The following is a 22483-nucleotide window of genomic DNA, read 5'->3' as shown; positions in this document are numbered from 1 at the left end:
TTTGAAACCAAAACAGTGTACTTTGGTGTCAAAATGTATAGGTTCAAATGAAAACTCCATTACTTATCTCTGTCCACTACTTAACTTGTGACATTAGAAGATTTATTTAAACCTCTCTGAGTTTCAGGGATTTTTAAATCTGTACAATATAGATACTAATATCTACCATATCTGTCCAGCAGAATTATTGTACTAACTAAATTAAGTGTGCTTAAAACAACTAGGAATGCTTGGCATATTATAAATGTTTTATGAAAGAGACAATATATCATCATACTGAAATATCTAGACATTGGAGCCAAAGAGACCTAATAGTGTTACAGGATAGTTCTGGTAGATTGAATGCATTATTAACACATTTAAAACATTGGTTTCTCAACACTTGATCACAAAACGTAAGTTCCTAATTCAGGGTTATTGTAAGGGTTAAATGAGATAATTTATCCAGAGTTACTGACGTACAATTAAAACAAAATAAATGTTAGCTGCTTCTTTTAGTAATAGCTCTTCTTTCCTCTAAATATTCCATACTCTTCTGGTTTAACATATTGGGGGGAAAAAGAAGACAATTCACTGCCTCGTGATTGAATACATTCATTAGACTTTTTTCATGTAGTTCTCTTTAAAATATAAACACTATTTTTGCCTGATAATGGTATAACTCAAATTATACTGTCTTGAACATTATGCTGCTTAAAGTTACTACTGTAGGAAGTAGAAAATTCAGGTCTAACAAAAGTTAATATGTTGAATCTGTATTTTACAGACACTGGCAATTGGAAGACTATGATAGGGAGAAGATTTATACTGTATCTATGTATTCATAAGTCCATAAATAGAAAGAAACACAATTTGAGATTTTGATAAATATATTGAGAAGATTAATTTGGAAGTAGGATGTGCATGAGTGCATGGATAGATGTATCTCTCATTGGATGATTGCAAGTAAACCTTGCTATAAAAGTATCCAAGAAGCAAAATTTATTGTATTCAAGTTCTCCATTAAATGCCAATACATTATTGGAAATGCATTCGTGTAGAAAACTAAACCAAACAAACACACAAACAAATTAGAAAACAAAATCTATCATTCCCAAAACCAGCACCCCAGAAATTACATATTTTTCCTATATTCTGTCTCATGTTTGGGGAGGGAACAATCTGCAATGAAGTCAGTGAACTTCATGTGGAATACCATGTTTAACCAGAGGGAACCTTGCATTCCTCAAGATTCCTGATCCCTTAGAGACAGGCTTAAAGGTTCTTAATTGACTTTTGAAAATTCTTTATTAAACCACATTGAATTGATTTGCAATTATGCATTTTAAAATTGTGTGCATTAATACCTTGATAAAAATGATTTCAGACAGTAGTTGAGCATTTTTCCAGAGGGCTTGGGACAAAATCTGTAATTCAGTTCCACTACTAGCAATTTAGGTAAAATACTGTTACCTATTTTCTCTAATATGATAATAGCCTCCTAATTGGTATCCTCACTTCCTCTCTTACTACTCTATCTCCTCCCCTTATTTCCCCAATCATTCTTCCAACTTTATATAAATATTACATCATATCCATACAAAACAAAAATCCTTGTCTTTAAACACCTTCATTCCCTTTGTCCTTAAGATAAAGTCTAAGAAGCCCAAGTGATAGGACTTATTGTACAGCATTGTCAAGTGCCATTCTGTCCCTTTGTGTTTTATACTTCGTCTGTACTAGATATCTTTTAATTCCTTGAATTTTCTGTGTTCTCTTTTACCTTAGTCCAGGCGTGTTTTGTTTTTCTTTTTTCCACAGCAAAATTATACTCATCCTTCAGATCGGAGCTTGAGCATTACTTCATCAAAAAAGACTAAATTGTCTTTCTCTAGAATCTAGTAATTCTCTTCCATAACATCATTGCACTTTAAAAATCTGTCCCTTGTGCTAAAGAGTATAACCATCCTTTTCCCAACGTGTTTGCTGCTGTATTCTCAGACCCTTGTCCAATGGCTCACATTTAGCATTCACTTGTTTCTATATACCTTACTCAGTGAAAGATTTTTAAATTAATAAGAGTTATGAGTGCAAGGTCACATGAGACTTTCCCTAAGGGTTTTGCATGCATTCTTACAATGTCAGATCCTACCTCATTGATCCCGTCCCCACGCAGACATTCTTCCTTGATGTGGAGCGCACCAGCTGAAAAATGTCTGATGCTCCCGTGAAGCTAGGGTTTGGTTGTGTGACCCAATCCTGGCCAGTGGACCATAGGGAAAAAAAATTGCATTGGATGAAAAAGATACCAGCGAGGAGAAACTGTCTTCCCTAATATTAAATCAAGTTGATTGAGAACATGCATTTTGGATCTGTGTTTGCCTTCCTACAACTATGAAGGGTCAAGGCTGAGAGCTAATGCCAACCCTTTGAGGATGAGTGAGAATAAAATAGAAAGTATTTGAGTCTTTGATGACGTTAGTATGCCACTGAATTAACTAAACCTGGAATCACCTATTTCTGGTCATCTTGTTGTATGAGGTAATACATATCTTTTTTGTTTAAGCCATTTATAAGTGGTAAATTTTTACTTACTGTCAAAAGCACCCTAAGATACAGATGCCCTCAGGACTTGGTCTTCCCTGAGTCCCTGTTATGTAGTTAGTGTAGAGTCACTATCATCTGTAGTCTAGGTTGTTAACTTCTCAGTGAAGACAAGTTTCTTCTCTAACCTTTCTGTTCTCCTTTTCCAAAAGGGAGGTAGGTTAGAATCCCCCAAAGTTAAGCCCAAACATTGGTGTCCTTTTGTTTCCCTTCTAATTGATCTGTAAGAATATTTCAGGTTCATGAATGATCCTCAAAATAATTCATGCAAAATGCTGAGATAAGAAAAAGTACAAATACAGTCACTTATCTGCCCTAGGGAAGTCTGAAAATTTTCCCAGACCAATGTCAAATGGAGACCAAGGGCTAAGGAGGCTCAGATTATCCATCATGACTTTATTCAAAAGTTGAAGATGAGAGGCAAATAGATGAAGGACCTTTTCCATCCAGTTAACTGTATGTGAAAGGAAAAGGGGTAGGCAAAGGACATTAGGTTTTTACATATTGTTGACATTCATTCAAACGATTCTCTCAAAATAATGATGAACTGTGGAGGCCCCGTGAACATGAGACATGGTTAGGAAGACCCTTGCCCAGGAATATTTCCTCTTTACTTTATTAACATACTTTGTAAAAGTAGCCTCAATTTGCTGGTGTCAACTTTTCTACATATGTGTGATATTCAAAAGATCGTGAACTCGTGGAATCCAGAACAGAAAGAATATTCCTCATGATACTTTATTCTCTATAGAACCAGACACTGAGCTCAACTCAGAAATTTCTCATTCATCAAACATGCAATGTGCAAAACTCCTTTCTAACATAAATATAACTGTGGGATCTTAGCTACCAGGGCTTCTCTGAGGCACTCTGCTCTCCTGTAAAATCTCAGTAATAACATAACTCATAGGGTTTCTGTAAAATCAAATCTAATGAAATGATGGACATAACGCCTATGGAACTGAGTGGGGAGTCTTCCCTTATTTCTCTAGAAGTTAAATTTAGAAGATTTTGTTTCTGATAAAATAGGCAATACAAAAATTAGTTAATGTTTTTCCTTTTCTTTTGTGGCTAAGATTACTAGGGTGTTTTGTACACTTTTTTTCTGCATTCTTCTAAAAATACCTTTATATGTAATATGCAATCTTGGCTTTAAATATTAGGGAAAATTAAAATTTCTGCATTTTTCTCAGTATTCTAATAGCTATTGTCAATACATATGAAATCATGTTTTTTGTTATTGCAATATGACAGTCTTTTATTATATTTTAGTTCTGTTGATAACTTTTGTGTTTTCCTTGATCAAGTCACTTATCTTTTCTATTTCTGTTTTTCATTTCAATTTACTTATGAAAGACAGGAATAATGATTGTGATGTAGCTTACAAAGAAGGTAAAATTATCTTGAAAAGAGTGGTGAAAACCCAAGCACTGTGTTAGATGCCTGATATGAGAGAGAGAGAGAGAGAAAGAAAGAGAGAAAGAAAAGAACATCTCTATTATAAAGTATTCTTCTATATGGTTTTGATACTGTGAAAGGCAGTAACATTATTTCCTGTTTCTGATAGTTCTTGAGTATTTGGGGATTCAGGAATGTCTGTAGATTTTACATATCTATATCTATCTAAGATTTATATACCCAGAGTCTTAATTATACAGCACATTCCCTGGCCTGCCCTCATTGAATTGTTACTTAGAATACCACCAGGAGGTAGCTACTAGCATCATTAATGGAATATATTATGGGCAAAATATATTCACCCAAGGAGTTTCTGGACTAATCTAAGGAAATAAAAATCAACTTTAACTTCAGATTTCTGCCTAATGTTTCTACTAAAGCACTAAAGTCACATAGGATAATAGATGACTAACCCCTCCATTCATTGAATTGGTATTTACTGAACTCCTCCTCTGTGAAAGTTACTGGACTACATTATTTGTGGTGTATAAAAATAAATATGGTTCCTATCCTCAAAGATCTTATATTTAACAGGTAAATTAAGCAATACAAATAACCTTATTAAGGTTTCCTTCCTTAGTGTTGAAACACAATCAGGGAGAACAGTTCCAAGACTAGTGAATTCTAACCAGATACAAAGGCCTGAGTTAAGTCAATGGCAGTGGGAATTGAAGAAAGGGAATGAATTAAAGGAATTTTGGAGGCAAAAAGAGGATTGTTTGTCCCTTGGTGATAGAATGTGAGAAAAGATGAGAAGTCAAGGCTGGGGACTTCCATTTAAGTTCCAACAGTTAAAGAGCTTGGACGTTGTCACTTGTGTTTTTACAACAAGAAAAATTTTGAACAAACTGAAAATCGACAGCTATTCCTGGGGCTATCAGAGATATAAAGCCACTGAGCAAACCACCACCCGAGGCAAATATAGAGAATCACAGCTGAAATCAGTTTACTTGGAACAGAGCCACTGATACCATAACCTGGTAAGAACACTTAACTGGTGTTAAGTGTGAATTGCTAAAAGCTGTGAGCAGACTAACTTGATAATAGGAAACTCCTGGAGGGCCATATTCTTCGGGGGGAACCCACACTTAACATGAGTTTTACCTCTAGGAATCCTACCAGGTTCTCACGGTGAAGTACCAAAGGGGGCAAAAAAATAAAAACAAACAAACAAACAAACTAAAAAAACTCTGTGTCTTTGGCAGAAAGATGGAAAAGTAACCATTTGAAGTATACCCAGAGCATTCTTCCTAACAAAGGGAGAGAAAAGACTTTACCAGACAGAGCCTTCTCTCTCCTAGGAGGAAGGGCACTTAACCAATTCCAGCCCTCTCTACCCTTCCTGTATCACCTTAGGGGGAGAAATAAAGCCAAGATAGACTTGTTAAAGTCACAACCAACCCAGAGACGGGTCCACTAAAAGACTGATATTTAATCATAAGGTTATAGAATGCTTTTCCTCCTCAACTTCTTATCACTGCCTCAGCGGGTTTCCAGTATAAATAATAGTGAGTCACAGCTGAAAGAGCTGCAAGACACAGACTCTATCTAAACTGCATTCTTCGAGTAAGCTGAGACAGCAGAGGAGACAAAAATAAGGACACTTGAGGAATTTTAAGCCTTTGGGAACTACAGCTACAGCAAATATTAAACACAGCCCACTTCTAGCAAGATTAACATAAAAACTCCCACTATTTACCTGTTATTATTACCCAGTATATTACCTTCAACTTTCAAAAAAGAAAAATTACAGTGCATGCTAAAATGCAGGAAAAAACAGTCTGAAGAAACAAAGCAAGCAGCAGAACCAGACTCATATATGTCACAGATTCTAAAGTTAGGCAGGGAATTTTAAATAGATATAATTAATAAGTTAAGGGCTCTATTTGAAAACAAACAACATGCAAGAACAGATGGGCAACATAAGCAGGAAGATGGAAACCCTTAAGAAATAATCAAAAGGAAATGCTAGAAATAAAAAGCATTGCAACATATATGAAGAATGCCTTTGATGGGCTCATCAGTAGATGAGGAAAGAATCAGTGAGCTTTAAAATATGTCAACTGAAACAAAGAGAAAAAATATGAAAACAAAATAACAATATCCAAGAACTCAGTTTCAAGAGTATAGCACGTGCATAACTGCAGTACCACAAGAAGAAAGAGAAAATGGAGAAGAAATGTTTTAACTAATAATGGCCAAGACCTTTTCAAAATTAATGACAGATGCCAAACTACAGATCCAGGAAGCTCAGAGAATTCCAAACTATATATATATATATAAAAAAAAAATCTACACCAAACATACCATGTCGAAACTGCAGAAAACCAAAGACAGAGAAAATCTTGAAAGGATACAGAGAAAAAAAAATACCTTACCTATAGAGGAAAAAGAATACAAGTTACAATGGACTGCACTTCAGAAACCATGCCAGCAAGGTAATGGAGTGAAATAGGTAAACTGCTGAAAGAAGTCAAGGATGAGTTGGGTTTCTTGATTAAGTTATAGAAGAGATGATGTTATTAACTGAGATCAGAAGTATAGAAGAAATAACATGTTGCTCTCCAGGGTTGAGATTTTTAGATTTGAAAGTTTGAGTCTGACATGCCTGGAAATATAACAAATGCATTTCTCCAGGATGCAGTTTGAGATCTGGTACAAGATTTCAGAAGATAGGAAGGTGAGTATTGATAATAAATACAGAAGTGTTAGTTATAGGTTGTTGCTAATACAATAAGTTGTTGAGGTGAAACATTTGAGATAGGAAATGGCTTCAGATAGAAACCCAGGAAAAATGAACTTTTAAAGAAAAAATTGAGAAGAAATAAAAGTATTAAAAAGTTTAAAACATATCCAAACTATATATAACAAGAGTAAATAACACTGTAGAAGTCCAGGAGGAAGAGAGATTTTAAAGAAGGGATTTTGTATTATCAAGTCTAAAGCATAGATCAGGCTGAGGACTGAAAAAGATGTTTCTACTTAACACTGATGAGGGCAATTTTAATTAAGTAATAGAGTGAAAACCAGCTTTCAGAGGCAGGAAGATTGAACAGTTATTAGTTATTTATTCATGGTAGCTCAATTGCAAATGAGGAGTGGATTCTATAAGTGTAGTTCTTCTTTCAAGAATCTCATTAATAAAAGGAGAGTCAGGAGTAGAAGTCAGGAATCAAAATGTTGTTGTTTGTTATGTTTGTTTTAGGAAAGGTAGAAACGTAATCAAGTTTAAAGACTGAGAGAACTAGTAGGGAAGGCTCAGCTCTTACTCTAATTTAGAGAGTTTTTCCTCTTATACCAGTATTTTAAATATTAGTGAACAAGTGTTTAACCTTGCCCCTACTGTTCATGACTTTATATACAACTAACTGAAAAATTCATGGAAAACCTATCTTTCCCCCCATCATCCTGGATAATGGAAAGCATTTGCCATGAGGACACTTTATGGCACATTGTGATTACAGCAGCAAAATTATACCAGTTATCATAATGCATATGCTTGTTTTATATATTCTGGTAATCATTCCTTTATTCAATTGATTTTCAATAACAGTGTATTCCAAAGAGTGAGGTTAGAAAGATGAAAAATGATGGGTCCAAACTCACACCTCCAATTGGATCTCATAAAACTGAAGGGATAAAATGGGGAGCAGAAGACTGTAAATCTTTGAAATGTTTCCTAGATGGTCTGGGTAAATTCTTCATTCCCCCCCGGTGGAAAACTACCTATCTAGTTTGTACCTATGTGCTTCAGTATTGGCTTCCTCCAATATATAGTTTCCTTTTCTTTTTATTATGTTATAATCCTGTGACTTGACTGGCTCTCTTCTTACGATGTTAGATGTTGCACAGCTGGGCAAAAATTAAGTAGCAATAGAGGTGCAGAAATCATATTTAAATTCATAGTCAAAGTGAACAGAAAGGTCTATTACTTTCAAAACTGTATAATATCATTAAAGTGCAAATCTCTCAATGTGACAAGTTTAGAATAAAGATCTCATAAATTACAATTACAATTTGTTCAAGCAAAGTAACTTGACAATTATTGACAGAACTAAGGTACCATTCACCTCTACAATACATTGCTTTCTCAGCAAACCCAAGTCCGATGCCATTTAAAACTGTATGTTAAAATTGTACACTTCCATAAATTGCCATTTATTTTCTTTATAATCTTAACATTTTAGTAGATTTATAATACCTTATTTTTGAACAGTTTTGTATACTTTCTTAAGCTTAATTATCAAAATGCTGTTGCTCTCCTCTGTGTAAAGGGTACTTAGTATCAGAAGATGCGCGTCTTTCCCTGCAGGTGTTTGTAATTTAGCCTATTTACTCTGCATTTTTTGGTGTCTAGTAAATAGTTACACAGTTTTAATTGTGTGGGATGTAGGTATTTATGTAAAACTGTTGCTGAACGTTACCATTTGCCTATTCACTAAAAAATAAATTGGTTTTGACTACTTAAGTTCTCTTCCTCCTTACCCTCTGATAGGGGAGTTCTTCTTTATCAGATACATTCTCAAGAGTTTTTCTGATGCCTAACCAGAAGGGAAGCTGGGCAGGTCACGTGGCTCCTCAACAAGGGCCTTAGGACATTTGCAGGAGCAGCTGAGGTGTATCAGAGAAACTGACAGAGGAGAAAAGAGTAGTAATAGTAAAAATTATTGTTGCAAACTATGTGTTCCAGTAATGCAGGTCAAGACATACAAAGATCTCTAGTTGTTGCAGGGTTTTTTTTTTTGGGGGGGGGAGCCTGGAATATTTTCTTTTGAACACAATATTATTCTGAGACTATGCCTTGTGTGCCACAGATTCAGTAGTTACATGATTGCTAAGTATATTTGAATAAATATTTTGGTTTTCATATATATTTTTTAGGATATAGCACCTTTAATATTGCAAGCACATTAATGAAAATTTAGAAATTAAAACATTTAAAATCACACAAAACTCCACAACTCTAACAAAATGTCGTATTTTGAATATTTTCAGATCTGTGATAAGTATATATTTCATATAGGATTCCATTTACAAAAAAAAGTGTATTTTTCATGTTACCATATAGACTTTGTAACCATCCTTTTTTTCTTTTCTTTTTTTTTTTTTTTTGTGGTATGCGGGCCTCTCACTGTTGTGGCCTCTCCCGCTGCGGAGCACAGGCTCCGGACGCGCAGGCTCAGTGGCCATGGCTCACGGGCCTAGCCGCTCCGCGGCATGTGGGATCCTCCCGGACCAGGGCACGAACCCACGTCCCCTGCATCAGCAGGTGGACTCTCAACCACTGCCACCAGGGAAGCCCGACTGCCAGTTGTTTTATCCAGGAAAAATGTGTTTATTCGAGATGAGCAAAGAATTACCACTCAGGGTCTGCAATAGTGGCAAGCCAAGTGCAAGTATCCCCCAGCAAGGAGAGAACTCTTTTAGAGAGGGAGAGGAGGAAGCTGGGGGGGGGGGGGGCTGTATTAAGCAGAGTCCATTTTTAATTGAAAAAAATACTGGGTGATCTGCCTCTTACATGTTGAAGTCTAAAATATAAACACAGACATAAAATAATGCTTTGTTATTCAGAAAGAGGGATCCACTGCTTGAAATGAATTCTGTGATAAAGTTAAAAAACCATAAACCTCGGGCTTCCCTGGTGGCGCAGTGGTTGAGCGTCCGCCTGCCGATGCAGGGGACACGGGTTCTGTGCCCCGGTCTGGGAGGATCCCACATGCCGCGGAGCGGCTGGGCCCATGAGCCATGGCGCTGAGCCTGCGCGTCTGGAGCCTGTGCTCCGCAACGGGAGAGGCCACAACAGTGAGAGGCCCGCGTACCGCAAAAAACAAACAAACAAACACCTTCCTGGTAAAAATGTTGTGAGTACCCACTGACGATGTATGCAAAGAATTTGGTATTATTTCCGAATTTCAACAAATTAGTTTTCTTATTAGTAATTGATTTATTCAGGATCGCACAGCTAAGTTGTGCCACAGCAAAGACTCAGATGCAAGTCTTCTCTGCCTCAACTGAGTGACATCAAGAGGTAACATGAAAAACAATGATAGATTTGTAAGTTTTGTTCTATATTAGATTATAGTTTTTAAGATAGTTTAGTGTCGCTTAATGATAATCTAAAACTTCCCAGTACTCTTTAATTTACAGAATCTTTGAGACAAAAATTTTGTTTTGTAATGGAAGTTAAATTATATAGTTGGTCTCAGTACACAGGCATTCAGTGCATAAGCAACCATTCCAAAGTATATCTGGTCCATAAGTTTAAAAAAGCTGCTTTTCCCAAATTCATGTCTTAAAGACTCCCGTTTAACAATGTATTGTACATATATTGAGTTTTTGAAGATAGCACTGTATATGCTGTTACTATCCATTAGTGCTCTAAAAAGGAACGAAGCATGACCTTTCCTACTTTCCTTAGTACCTGATACTGGTTTATATTCTGGAGCTGTGATCCGTAGCTTCAGCTAATGTTTGTTGCTTTTTCGCTGCTTAGTTTTCTGACCTCCCAGACTGCCTGAAACTACTGCTTAAATTGAATCACATTATCTGCGATTCCTGTACAGTACAACATACAGGCTCTCTGCTTTTTCTTCTCCCCAGAATTCTACAGTTATGCCAGAATTCTTGAAAAAGCATCCCTACACCATTACTTATTTCTGTATTCTTTATCATTGTCACAATTCACCCCATAAAATGGGATATTACCATTTTTGAGATCTGCTAATATTAGGGATGTCTGTCGAGTTTTACTGTCTTGAATAACATATACAACTAGAAAAGCTTTCCTCTCCCTTCATTATGCAAAAAATGTATATGTATTGCCAAACAGTACCCAGTATTATTCACACTGTCCTTCCCCTCTGTCTGAAGGTGGCATAAATGTCCAGGGCCCAAGAGCTGTCTCAGCAGGATGGCAAAAGTGTGCCCACTACCTACAGCCAGCTCCTGCTAGCACTATGTTTTATAAGATTTAAAGATTCTTTTGATGGTGGGACCTGACACACTAATGCTCAGATGAAAGACAGAACTCTTTGTTACTTACACCTCCAAATGAGAGAAGGCTGCCAGTCAGGGTCATGGAGGATATTGCCCCCTGGGGACCAAGCCACAGCAAATTGGGCAGTTTATAAATGACAAGCAGGATGGGATTAGCTAGGTTTCCAGCACTCCCTGAGGATTGGCCAATGTGAATAATGTCAAGAGCTCTGGGGTGCAGAGACTGTCTCTAGTCTCCTGGGACCTGGCCCGATGGGGTTGGTACCTAATGGCCCTGCAGTGTGAAGACCCAATAAAGGAAGTGTTTGGAGTATGGACTCAATCAGCTGTTGAAGAGAACTAACTGGCCTCTCACTAACCAAGGCCTTAAAACTAAGTCAACATAGCATTTAGAAACAAACAAACAAAACAAGTGTATTATGCACTGATGAATGGAGTATTTATAAATGGAATATTTCCTGCCATATCAATAAACAAAGGATGCCACAGTCACCAATGATTGCAGCCCGCCAATGTGAGCTGGTGAGCCCTGAGGAAACTCAGGGCTGAAAAGAATACCTGCCATCTAGCAGCCATCAGACTGTAGTCACTCCCTGTGGTGAGCCTTGAGGAAACTCAGGATGTGAAAATACAGGCTCCAGAGAGCTGAGGTGCATATCAAAGGAATGATTTCAGTGAGCCCAACTCTTGCATCTTCCCATACATAGAAAAGAGCTTAATTCCTTAACTTGAGATACCTGGTTTTCTTTATTTAACAGTAATCTTTTTCTTTTTTCTAACAGTAATCTTTTGATGTTCCCAATTACCTGCACTTTGTTGCAGAACTCCTATATAGGGTCTTCCCTGGTAGCACAGTGGTTAAGAATCTGCCTGCCAATGCAGGGGACATGGGTTTGCGCCGTGGTCCAGGAAGATCCCACATGCTGCGAAGCAACTAAGCCCGTGCGCCACAACTACTGAGCCTGCGTTCTAGAGCCCATGCTCCGCAACAAGAGAAGCCACCACAATGAGAAGCCCGCACACTGCAACGAAGAGTAGCCCCTGCTCGCCGCAACTAGAGAAAGCCTGCGTGCAGCTACGAAGACGCAATGCAGCCACAAATAAATAAAATATTTTTTTAAAAACCAAAAAAACAACTCCCGTGTATCCTGGCTCCTCCCCTCACCTCCTAGGAGCAGTTTCTCAGAGTTATCTGAAACGCTGTCTCCCGGGCTGCAGTCCTCATTTTGCCCCAAATAAAGCTAACTCACAACTCTCACGTTGTGCATATATATATATTTTTTAAGTCAACGGTACTTATAGGTGAGGAATGGGGTGTGTTTGATGTCTGATTACTTTTGTTCCTAGCAACTAAAGTTCATAGCTTTGTTCACACATAATTCTCTGAGTTTATTCAGGGTATTGAGAGATAAGATATCCCCTACTCCTTACATAAAACATGAAAAGCAAGTAAGCATGCCTTCATAACAGAAAGGAACTTTTAACAGGCTGTTTTTAGCCTTTTCATTTTTTTTTTCTTATATATTCTACATTGTGGGAAGGGTCACTTAAAACAATTGCTTACCTCATTTAAGAAATACACGTACAGGGCTTCCCTGGTGGCGCAGTGGTTGAGAGTCCGCCTGCCGATGCAGGGGACATAGGTTCATGCCCCGGTCCGGGAAGATCCCACCAGCTGCAGAGCGGCTGGGCCCGTGAGCCATGGCCGCTGAGCCTGCGCGTCCGGAGCCTGTGCTCCACAACAGGAGAGGCCATAACAGTGAGAGGCCCGCGTGCCGCAAAAAAAAAAAAAAAAAAAATTAGGAAATATAGAATTGAATTTTAGTCCTAGAATTAATTATACTTGACTGAGAAACAGGATGCTATAATTATTCAATTATATATTTTCATAAGTAATATGCATTTAAATAAGTACAAGGTTAAATTGCTTACATTAGCCTAAGGGTTAATGGAATAACCTTATTTTAAAAACCAAGATACTAAAATCCTGTTAATTCTACGCATCAATAGGATTTCTAACTCAATAGATCATCCTATCAAATATGTCCGAGAATTTTGCAAATATATTGAGCGAATATCGATTCATCTGAGAGTAGCCTTCATTTTAGTAAGTATTGTTGAAGGGTTTTCATCTTGTGTGTTAGACAGATACTTGTATGAATTTTGCCACATGTACATATAACAACTAAAAACAAAACTCTAGGTAACTATGATCCATTTGCAAAATCATTCATAGAGAAGGATTTTATAAATTTGCTTCTGATGACACACAATGAATACTTAATATGTTATTCCATAAATAAGTGCAAATGATATATTAGCACCCACCTGGTTTAAAGCTGTGAGATTAAAAACTTCTTGAAAAAGCTTCCCAGGGAAAAAAATCAGAGAATTTAGTAAAGTGAGCATGATTTTGGAAAGTCAAGTTTCTTTACAATTCCTATTAGCCACAATATAGGTAAATCTTCACTTTAAATGAATTCATTGACAAAATATTAATTAATATACAAAAGTATTGCTGCTAATTATTCAATAACAAACAGTTGGAGTAGATTCTGGCTGAGGCTCAGATTCCCTTTCAATAAAGGACTCACTGCCCAGCTGAAAGTCCTATGGTTAGCTGACTGTCTCCAGCTGAAGTCAAGCTCATCGCTTGTTAGTGTGAGACAATGAATAACATGACGGCAGCTGAGATCTAGTTCGTGAGTCAGCTCCCAGCCAATGGCTGAACAGGGAGTGGTACAAAAGCCTACCCACTTTCCCTCCGCACGGGATTCCTCTTCTAGGCAGTCTTGGTGCCGGAGTTCCTCGTTTTCGCTGGTAGAGGATTTGTCAGGTATGAATCATGGTCCATGTCCCTCTGCCCCATTCTGATTCTTCTTTTCTTTTCACATGGATTTATTCTTTCATAAACCTTTTGTACTTTTAACTCTACCTCTATATTTGTTTCCTAGAGAAAATATGACAATATTTTATTTTATGAAGGGAGTTAGTTTTTCTTAAGTGGGATATTAGGCAAGACTGGGAATATAAGCAGTAATACAGTAGAGTTTTGTCATCAGATAGTTTATAGTCTGGTGTTATCAACCTCCATGATAATGTCTGTGGGCCTCAAAGAAGTTAATTAGCACAAAGCCACAGAGAGGGTTCATGGTAGTACCAAGGATTTGACCTTAGATGTCTCTGATTCTAAGGGACATGATGATTTTCTTACGTACATTTTTTTTTTTTTTTTTTTTTTTTTTTGCGGTACGCGGGCCTCTCTCTGTTGTGGCCTCTCCCGTTGCGGAGCACAGGCTCCGGACACCCAGGCTCAGCGGCCATGGCTCACGGGCCCAGCCGTTCTGCGGCATGTGAGATCTTCCAAGACCGGGGCACGAACCCGTGTCCCCTGCATCGGCAGGCGGACTGTCAACCACTGCGCCACCAGGGAAGCCCTTACCTACATTTCAAGCCTGCAAACTTTTTCTTTGCATTATGGAGCAAGCTAAGCTTTTTTACCATTAACATTGTAACATGTAATATTTAGAATCTATGAAAATAAATATTGAAATGTTGGGTATAAACTCTACCCATGAAAGCCCATGATTTAGGGAAGAAACAGGAGTACTATGAAATAAAAGGAACAGAGATAATTAGTATATCCCAATCAGCTGGCTGTCAGCAAATGAAAGGAGATAGTAGTAAATTTGAATCAGGTGTTCTATATTGCTTAAAATAGAAACAAATTAACACCATGAGAACCAGAATAAAGAAATACTCTTGTTTATTCTAATCCATTAGCTGTTTTCTCCCTTGCCAGCTCAGGTAAGGTTAACAGATTCAGAAAAAGTGGGAATTCTCTTACGTATACTGTTTATCTGCTAAGTTATGGGAAGCAAACGTGGATTTAAACATCTTCTGTGTGGCAGTTACAATGCTTGGTGCTGGTAATATGCTAATGAAATAGTCTATCTGCTCAAGTGGGTTAGGGAAACTAGTCTAATGAGGGAAGGAAACAAGCAAACAACACTTGAAGTATTAGTACCATATGAAATGATGTATGATTTAGACGCTATGGAGCACAGCATCACCCTCAAGGGAAACATAACTCAGCTAACAAGGGAAGGCTCCCTGCTGGAATAAGGAATAATGCTTGAAGTGCCTCTTAGATCATGAGAAATTGTGGGAGATAGAGAGATGCAGTGTAACCCAGAGATGTGCATGTGTAAAACAAGGAGACATGAAACAACATTCTGCAGCTCGATTCTGTAGGAATGAGCCCTGGTTGTAAGAAAGTTGGAAATGAAAAACTGCCACTCCAGAAATATGCACGTAGTTGAGAATGAAAGGCACCATATGGTATGCTAAAGAGTTTTGACTTTTTTTTTCCCCTAAAGTGATTAGCTGTTACATTAAGAAATGATGTAATTAATTCCCAGTTAGGAAAATACCTCTGGTAGGTAGGGAAGGTGATAGACATAGAACCAGTTCAGAGACTTAACTGCAGTAAGTCAGATAAGAAGCAATGGATACATAGAGTAAGTCCATGAGGAGTAGAAAGGAGTGAGTTCAAGAAATACCAAGGAAACAGATCAAAGAATTGGGTACCAGATTGGGTTCAGAGTGAGTGTGAGCTGAGAGTATGGGATGCTTTTCTAGCTATTTTAGGAAATAAGATAATGAGAGAAATAACTAGAAATGATTTTTGAAGTAGGAAAAGATGTTGAGATGAAGTTTGAGTTGAATGTCCATGGGAAAACACTGAGTGTATGCTCAGGAAGTAGTTCTTTTTGTGGGTTGAAGCTTGGAAGATAAGTCCAGATTAAGCATTTGTTAGGTGAGAGTTTCCAGTGTAGAGTAATAGAGGTCATGGATGTGGATGTATTGTGTACATGGGGACTGTAGCTGAATGTTCATGCAGAGTGACAAGGTTAAATACCCAAAGACAGAGCTCTAGTGCAAGGGACAAATGTTACAGAGATATCATTAAAAATAAAGACTATAACGTGGCCATTCATTTGAGAATTAATATTTAATTGTAACAGGAATAAATGGTAGGTAAACTATCTCTTTTGAAGTATAATTTTTTTATTCCACTGGTTATGTATGCACAGGAATGGGAGGACAGAATTTAGGATGAATCCCTGATTTCTGTCTTAGACAACTAAATGAACAAAGAGAAAAGAAAAGGCTATCAGAAAAAATGTATGTGTATATATCATATATAGTATAGTATCTTTGGATACATTAGTTTGTTTTGCAACATACAGTATATTATGAAAAATATCAGACTGTAGAGGAAATTTCAGTTTTATTAGTCATATGCAATTATCTCCCACTGCATGAAGCTAACTTATCAAGAGCAAAGTGAAAGGTCTGAGTGTACTATGCCATCTCTTTGATGTTTTTATAGGATATAATGAAAGATGAATGCTCAATGCTGAAGCTGCAGCTGAAAGAGAAGGACGAACTCATTTCCCAACTTCAGGAAGAACTGGTAAGTGTGAACAATATTTGGCCCACGGGTGTATTTTCCTTGCAAGGTTATTTGCTATAAACCCTACAACTTATTTTATTAACACTAAAATTATTAGTGATTTATAAACTGTTAGTGATTCAATCTGATTATCAATTTTATAATCCTACAGTAATGAAGATTTGACAGTCTGAAAAAGAGAATGTTTTATAATATATATATATTGAACTTTACATAATTCCAGAAACAGATTACTGACCCAGGATTAGGCATTTCAGTTCTACCTATCAAAAATCGTGAAGGCTAAGGCCACACTTTATTTTGTAAAGTGCAAGATTTAATGCCATATTGCCATACCTAGAGACACAATCATGTAATATGAAGCAAAGTACTCAATAACTTTGCTAACAAAAGCAAATTTTACTTTTACATAAAGGTACCAAAAATGCATTAACCTAATGAGATGTTTTGTTAATACAGATATTATATAAATCCCAAATTATCTAAAAATTATACAAAAATATGAAATGTATAGTTCATGTTTTCAGGGTGTTTTTTAGATGTGACATCGTAAATGTATTAAATCATACTTTCATAACATGAAAACACATTTGGTAGGTAACAAGAATAGCACACATTTGATCTGGATAGAAATTAAAAAATGAGTTCTCCAAAACAAAAATGAGGAAGTAATGAGAAATTTAAAAAAATTAATCATTCTTAAGAATACCAATAAAATAAAGACATACTATACAATAAGAGGCCCTGACTCATTGTCAAGATCAAAAAACAAACCCTAGTCAATAACGTTCTCTATGATGATTTCATATTTGACTACATTAACAATGTATTATGTAATTATTAAATAAATGACAAAACAGATTTTATAGACCATCAAGCTTTTGAGAACTTTTCTGAAAACATTAGTGAGATAGCATACAAATTTAGAGTCTATTTTGTTGACTCTTGACAACTGACAACAGTTTTACTGAAACTTGACCTTTAGACTGTGTTTCATGACTGGGTTTGATGCTGATTATTGGTCCCATGAGCATATTATTGTCACTTTAGACACCCATTGACCCATATCTATTACTTAAGATAGTAATAGAATTACAGACAAAAGGAACATGTCTTACGTTACTGGGAATAACCTTTTATAAATAAGTAATTTATAATATGAAATTTATTACATAAAACATTACTACATATAACTGTATAGGTATGTATTATGTAATCAAGCTTTATCTTTGAGTTGACTAAAATCATATGTAGATATTTATGAATGGATGCCTAGAATTATTAGTTTTAACACAGCAGAAAATGTATTCACTTTGCCAGAAAATGCATATTTTGGATAATTAACTCAGAAAGAAGTGTTCATTTTTTCCCCCAACATTAGTTATGATCAGATTTAAAACTTAGCCTATACAAGAAATCAGACGTTCATTTGTTGAATGAAATGAGAAAGAAAATGATTACTTCCAGAGCCAATGTTACATAGCTATAATTAAGATAATTTAGTGCCCCTGAGTCCAAAAAAGTCCTCTGTTGGTTGATCTAGTAAAATGAGATGCAAGTGTTTTCTTTTGCTTGGTTTTTGTTTTTGTTTTAAACTTGAATTGCCCAAATTGACTTATTAGCTTCTAAAATTTCTAGGTAACAATCAAGGTAGCATTTTAATTTTGTGCTATGTAGTTTGCATAGTCATCTTAAATAGTTCAACAAAGGAGAGTGTTAACTTTTGGAAATAGTTTGTTTCATTAAAGAAAACTGTACCTAAAGAAAAAAGTGTATAGGTGATTTAGGAAGTTAAGGAAGAAGAAACATTGTTAAAAGAAAAAGTCATCATTAAAACTGGACTTGGAGCATGGACAAGGTGGCAATCACATAAAAGTAATATAAACCACTTAGATCCATTGAAAATTAGGTCCTAGTATTTCTGATTCTGATGATAAGTGACTTGTGACATTCTGACAAAGTAGACATTAAATTTAACATTTTCAAATTTAGATAGGTAAAGTTTAAATTTCAAAACATTTTAGGAACCAGTTTCCTGTACCCTGCTATAATCACAATCTGTAAGAATTTAGTTTAGTTTTATTATGGGTTTCTCATTTCTTAACCACTGCTGCTATCATAAGCAGTTTACCTACATATACACTATAAATCAAATTTAGATGTAATTATACCAATAAAGAATTTATATCCAACTTAGTAAAGTTATTTTAATATAATTTATTTAGCCTCACTTTGATATTTTCAGTTTAAAAAAGTTAGTGCGGTGTGGGGTTGGCGGCAAAAGAAGTTTTTATACCACTTAAAAATTTTTTTATTGAGGTAACATTGGTGTATAACATTTTATGTTTCACGTGGACAACGTTACATTTCTGCTTCTGTACAGACTGCAGCATCCTCCAGACCAAAAATTTGGTTTCCCTCTGTCACCATACAGTTGATCCCTTTATTCATTTTGCCCTTTCCCAGTGCTTCTTCCTCTCTTGTAACCAATACTCTGTATCTATGTATGTTTTTGTTTGGTTGTGTGTGTGTGTGCTTGTGTGTGTGTTTTAGTTTTTTGATATTGCACATATGAGTGAAATCGTACGGTATTTGTATTCTCCATCTGACTTTTTTTTTTTTTTTTTTTTTTTTTTGCGGTACGCGGGCCTCTCACTGTTGTGGCCTCTCCCGTTGCGGAGCACAGGCTCCGGACACGCAGGCTCAGTGGCCATGGCTCACGGGCCCAGCCGCTCCACGGCATGTGGGATCCTCCCGGACCGGGGCATGAGCCCATGTCCCCTGCATCGGCAGGTGGACTCCCAACCACTGCGCCACCAGGGAAGCCCTCCATCTGACTTTTTTTACTTAGCATAATACACTCTAAAGGTCCATCCATGTTATCATAAATGGCAAGATTTCATCTTTTTTTTTTTTTTTATGGCTGAGTGGTATTCCATTGTGTATAGATACCATATCTTCTCTACTCATTCATTCATTGATGGACACTTAGTTTGTTTCCATATCTTGGCTATTGTGAATAGTGCTGCAGTGAACAGAGGGGTAAATTTATCTTTTCGAATTAGCGTTTTCATATTCTTTGGATAAATACCCAGAAGTGGTGTTACCAAACCCAGGTTTGGCTGTTTGCCGCTCAAAAGCTGATAATCCAAGGGGCAAGGGTCGATAGAAAGGAAAGGTGCTTTAATCAGGAAAGCCTGCAATCTGGGGAGAAGGTGGACTACTTGTCCTGAGACCAACTCCAAATATTCTGCTCAGTCATGACAGTTTTTAAAGGGGAAAATGGGGGAAGGATCTCGGTGAATCGTTGAGGCAGAAGGTTGGATTCTGCATCATTCTCCCTTGCGTGCAGACTGTCTGACAGTCTTCAGATGTGTGATCTGCCTGCAGGATTGTGGCAGGTAGAGAGCTACTCATTTTTTAACTGCTTCATTTTTCATTTTATCCACGAAAAGAATCAACAGGCATAGTGTGCATGTAGGAGAGCATAAGTCAGGAGTTAGGTTAAATTGCCTACTGATCTCATTCCTATACTAAGGTTCTCTTAAAGTGAGAGGGGAACAGAAATGGGCAAACAGGAAAGGGGCAGAAGAGCTGCTTTCAGTGGGATAATTGGAGCATACGGTAGTTCTGTTAACTTTTTGTCGACTCTCCATGCTGTTTTCCATAGTGGCTGCACCCACTTTCATTTCCACCAACAGGTATGAGAATTCCCTTTTCTCCACATCCGGCCAACAATGTTGTTTCTTGCCTTTTTGATAATAACCATTCTAACAGGTGTGAGGTAATAACTCATTGTGGTTTTGATTTGCATTTCCCTAGTATTTGGTGATATTGAACATCTTTTTATGTGCCTATTTGGACATCTGTATATCTTTTTGGGAGAAATGTCTATTCAGCTTCTCTGCCCATTTTTAAAATGGGCTGTTTTATAATATTGAGTTGTATGCATTCTTTATATATTTTGGATATTAACCCCTTATCGGATATATGATTTGTAAAGATCTTCCCCCATTCAGCAGCTTGTGTTTCATTTTGACGATTTTCCTTTATTGTGCAGGAGATTTTTAGTTTGATGTAGTCCAATTTGCTTATTTATCCTCTTGTTTCTAGATGTGTCTCCTCAGGCAAGGGAAAGATATTGCTATGACTAATGTCAGTGTTTTGCTTATGTTTTCTCCTAGGATTTTTATGGTTTCAGGTCTTACATTCAAGTCTTTAATCCACTGTGAGTTGATTTTTGTGTGTGGTGTGAGATAGTGGTCTAGTTTTTTTTTGTACATGGCTGTTCACTTTTCCTAGTACAATTTGAAGAGACTATCCTTTCTCCATTGTATATTCTCTGCTCATCATAAATTGTGTCCATATACAGGTGGATTTATTTCTGGGCTCTCAATTCTGTTCCATTGATCTATGTATGTTTTTCTGCCAGCACCATGCTGTTTTGATTACTATGGTACTGCAGTAGTTTGAAATCAGGAAGTGTGATAACTCCTCAAGCTTTGTTCTTTATTCTCAGGATTGCTATGGCTGTTCGGGGTCTTCTTTGGTTCCATGTTAATTTTAGAATTTTTGTTTTATTTCTGTGAAATGTCTTGGGATTTTGATAGGGATCACATTGAATCTGTAGATTGCTTCAGATTGTAGGGATATTTTAACAATGTTAACTTTTCCAATTCATGAACACAGAATATTTTTACATTTGTGTCTTGAATTTCTTTTAACCTCTTTGGTTAAATTTATTCCTAGGTATATTCTTTTGTAATCTTACATGGGATTGTTAATTTCTTTCTGCTAGCTCATTGTTAGCACACACAAGTACAACAGATTTTTATGTTTTTGTACCCTACAATCTTATTGTACTTGTTTATTCCTAACTTTTTTTGCGGAGTCTTTAGGGTTTTCTGTATATAAAAATCATGTCACACACAAATAGTGACAGTTTCACTTCTTCCTTTCTAGTTTGGATGTGTTTTATTTATTTTTCTTGCCTAATCACTCTGGCTAGATTCAATAATATGTTGAATAAGAGTTAGAATAGGCATCCTTGGCTTATTGATTTTAGAAGGATAGCTTTCAGTTTTTCACTATTGACTGCAATGTTAGCTGTGGGTTTCTCATGTATGGCCTTGATTATGTTGAAGTATCTCTTCCTTCTATAACCACTTTATTGAAAGTTTTTTTTATCATAAATGTGTATTGAATTTTGTCAAATGCTTTTTCTGCATGTATTGAGATGATATGGCTTTTATCCTTTTGTTAATGTACTGTATCATATTAGGTTTTTTGGGTTTTTTTGGTTGTCTTTAGTGGATGTTAAACTACATTTCTGGAATAAATCCCACTTGATCATTGTGTGTAATCATTTTGATGTATTATTGTATTTGGTTTGCTAATAATTTGTTGAGGATTTTTACATCTATGTTCATTGGAGATATTGACCTGTAATTTTCTTTTTATGTGTCTGATTTTGATATCATTTGGTAAGATGAGTTAGCATGCATTCCTTTCTCTTCAATGTTTTGGAAGAGTTTGAGAAGGATGAGTATTAAATCTAAATCTTTGGTAGAATTCAGGTGTGAAGTTGTATAGTCCTGGGCTTTTGTTTTCTGGGAGGTTTCTGATTACAGTTTCAACTTGTGCACTGGTTGTATGATTTGAAGAATGTGTCCTTTTATTCTCGGTTGTCCTCTGTATTTCTGTGGTATCTGTTATCATTTCTCCTTTTCTGATTGGATTTATCAGGGCCTTGTTTTTTTCTCAGTGGATCTAGACTTGTAAATTTTGTTTTTCAAAGAACCAGCTCTTAGTCTGAATCTTTTGTATTGTCTTTTTAGGCTCTATTTCATTTATTTCCACTCTATTTCCTTCCTTCCTTCCACTGATTTGGGGCTTCATTTGTTCTTTTTCTAGTTCCTTTAGGTATAAGATTAGATTGTTTATTTGAGTTTTTTCCTGTTTCTTGAG

At 36.4% G+C, this 22483-nt stretch overlaps 1 protein-coding gene across 1 annotated transcript in view; it reads left to right on the top strand.

The window, feature by feature from the left end:
• CCSER1 (coiled-coil serine rich protein 1) overlaps positions 1 to 22483 on the top strand; it is a 1268926-nt gene that overhangs the window by 583861 nt on the left and 662582 nt on the right. The window contains exon 8 of the mRNA XM_082837990.1: positions 16433 to 16516. Within this exon, the coding sequence (XP_082694116.1) occupies positions 16433 to 16516 (84 nt within the window). The remainder of the gene's footprint in view (positions 1 to 16432; positions 16517 to 22483) is intronic.

This window comes from Leucopleurus acutus (genome assembly GCF_964270905.1).
Source record: "Leucopleurus acutus genome assembly, chromosome: 4".
NCBI lineage: Eukaryota > Metazoa > Chordata > Mammalia > Artiodactyla > Delphinidae > Leucopleurus > Leucopleurus acutus.
Note: the sequence above shows the minus strand (reverse complement) of the source record. Positions and strands in the feature narration are given on the sequence as shown.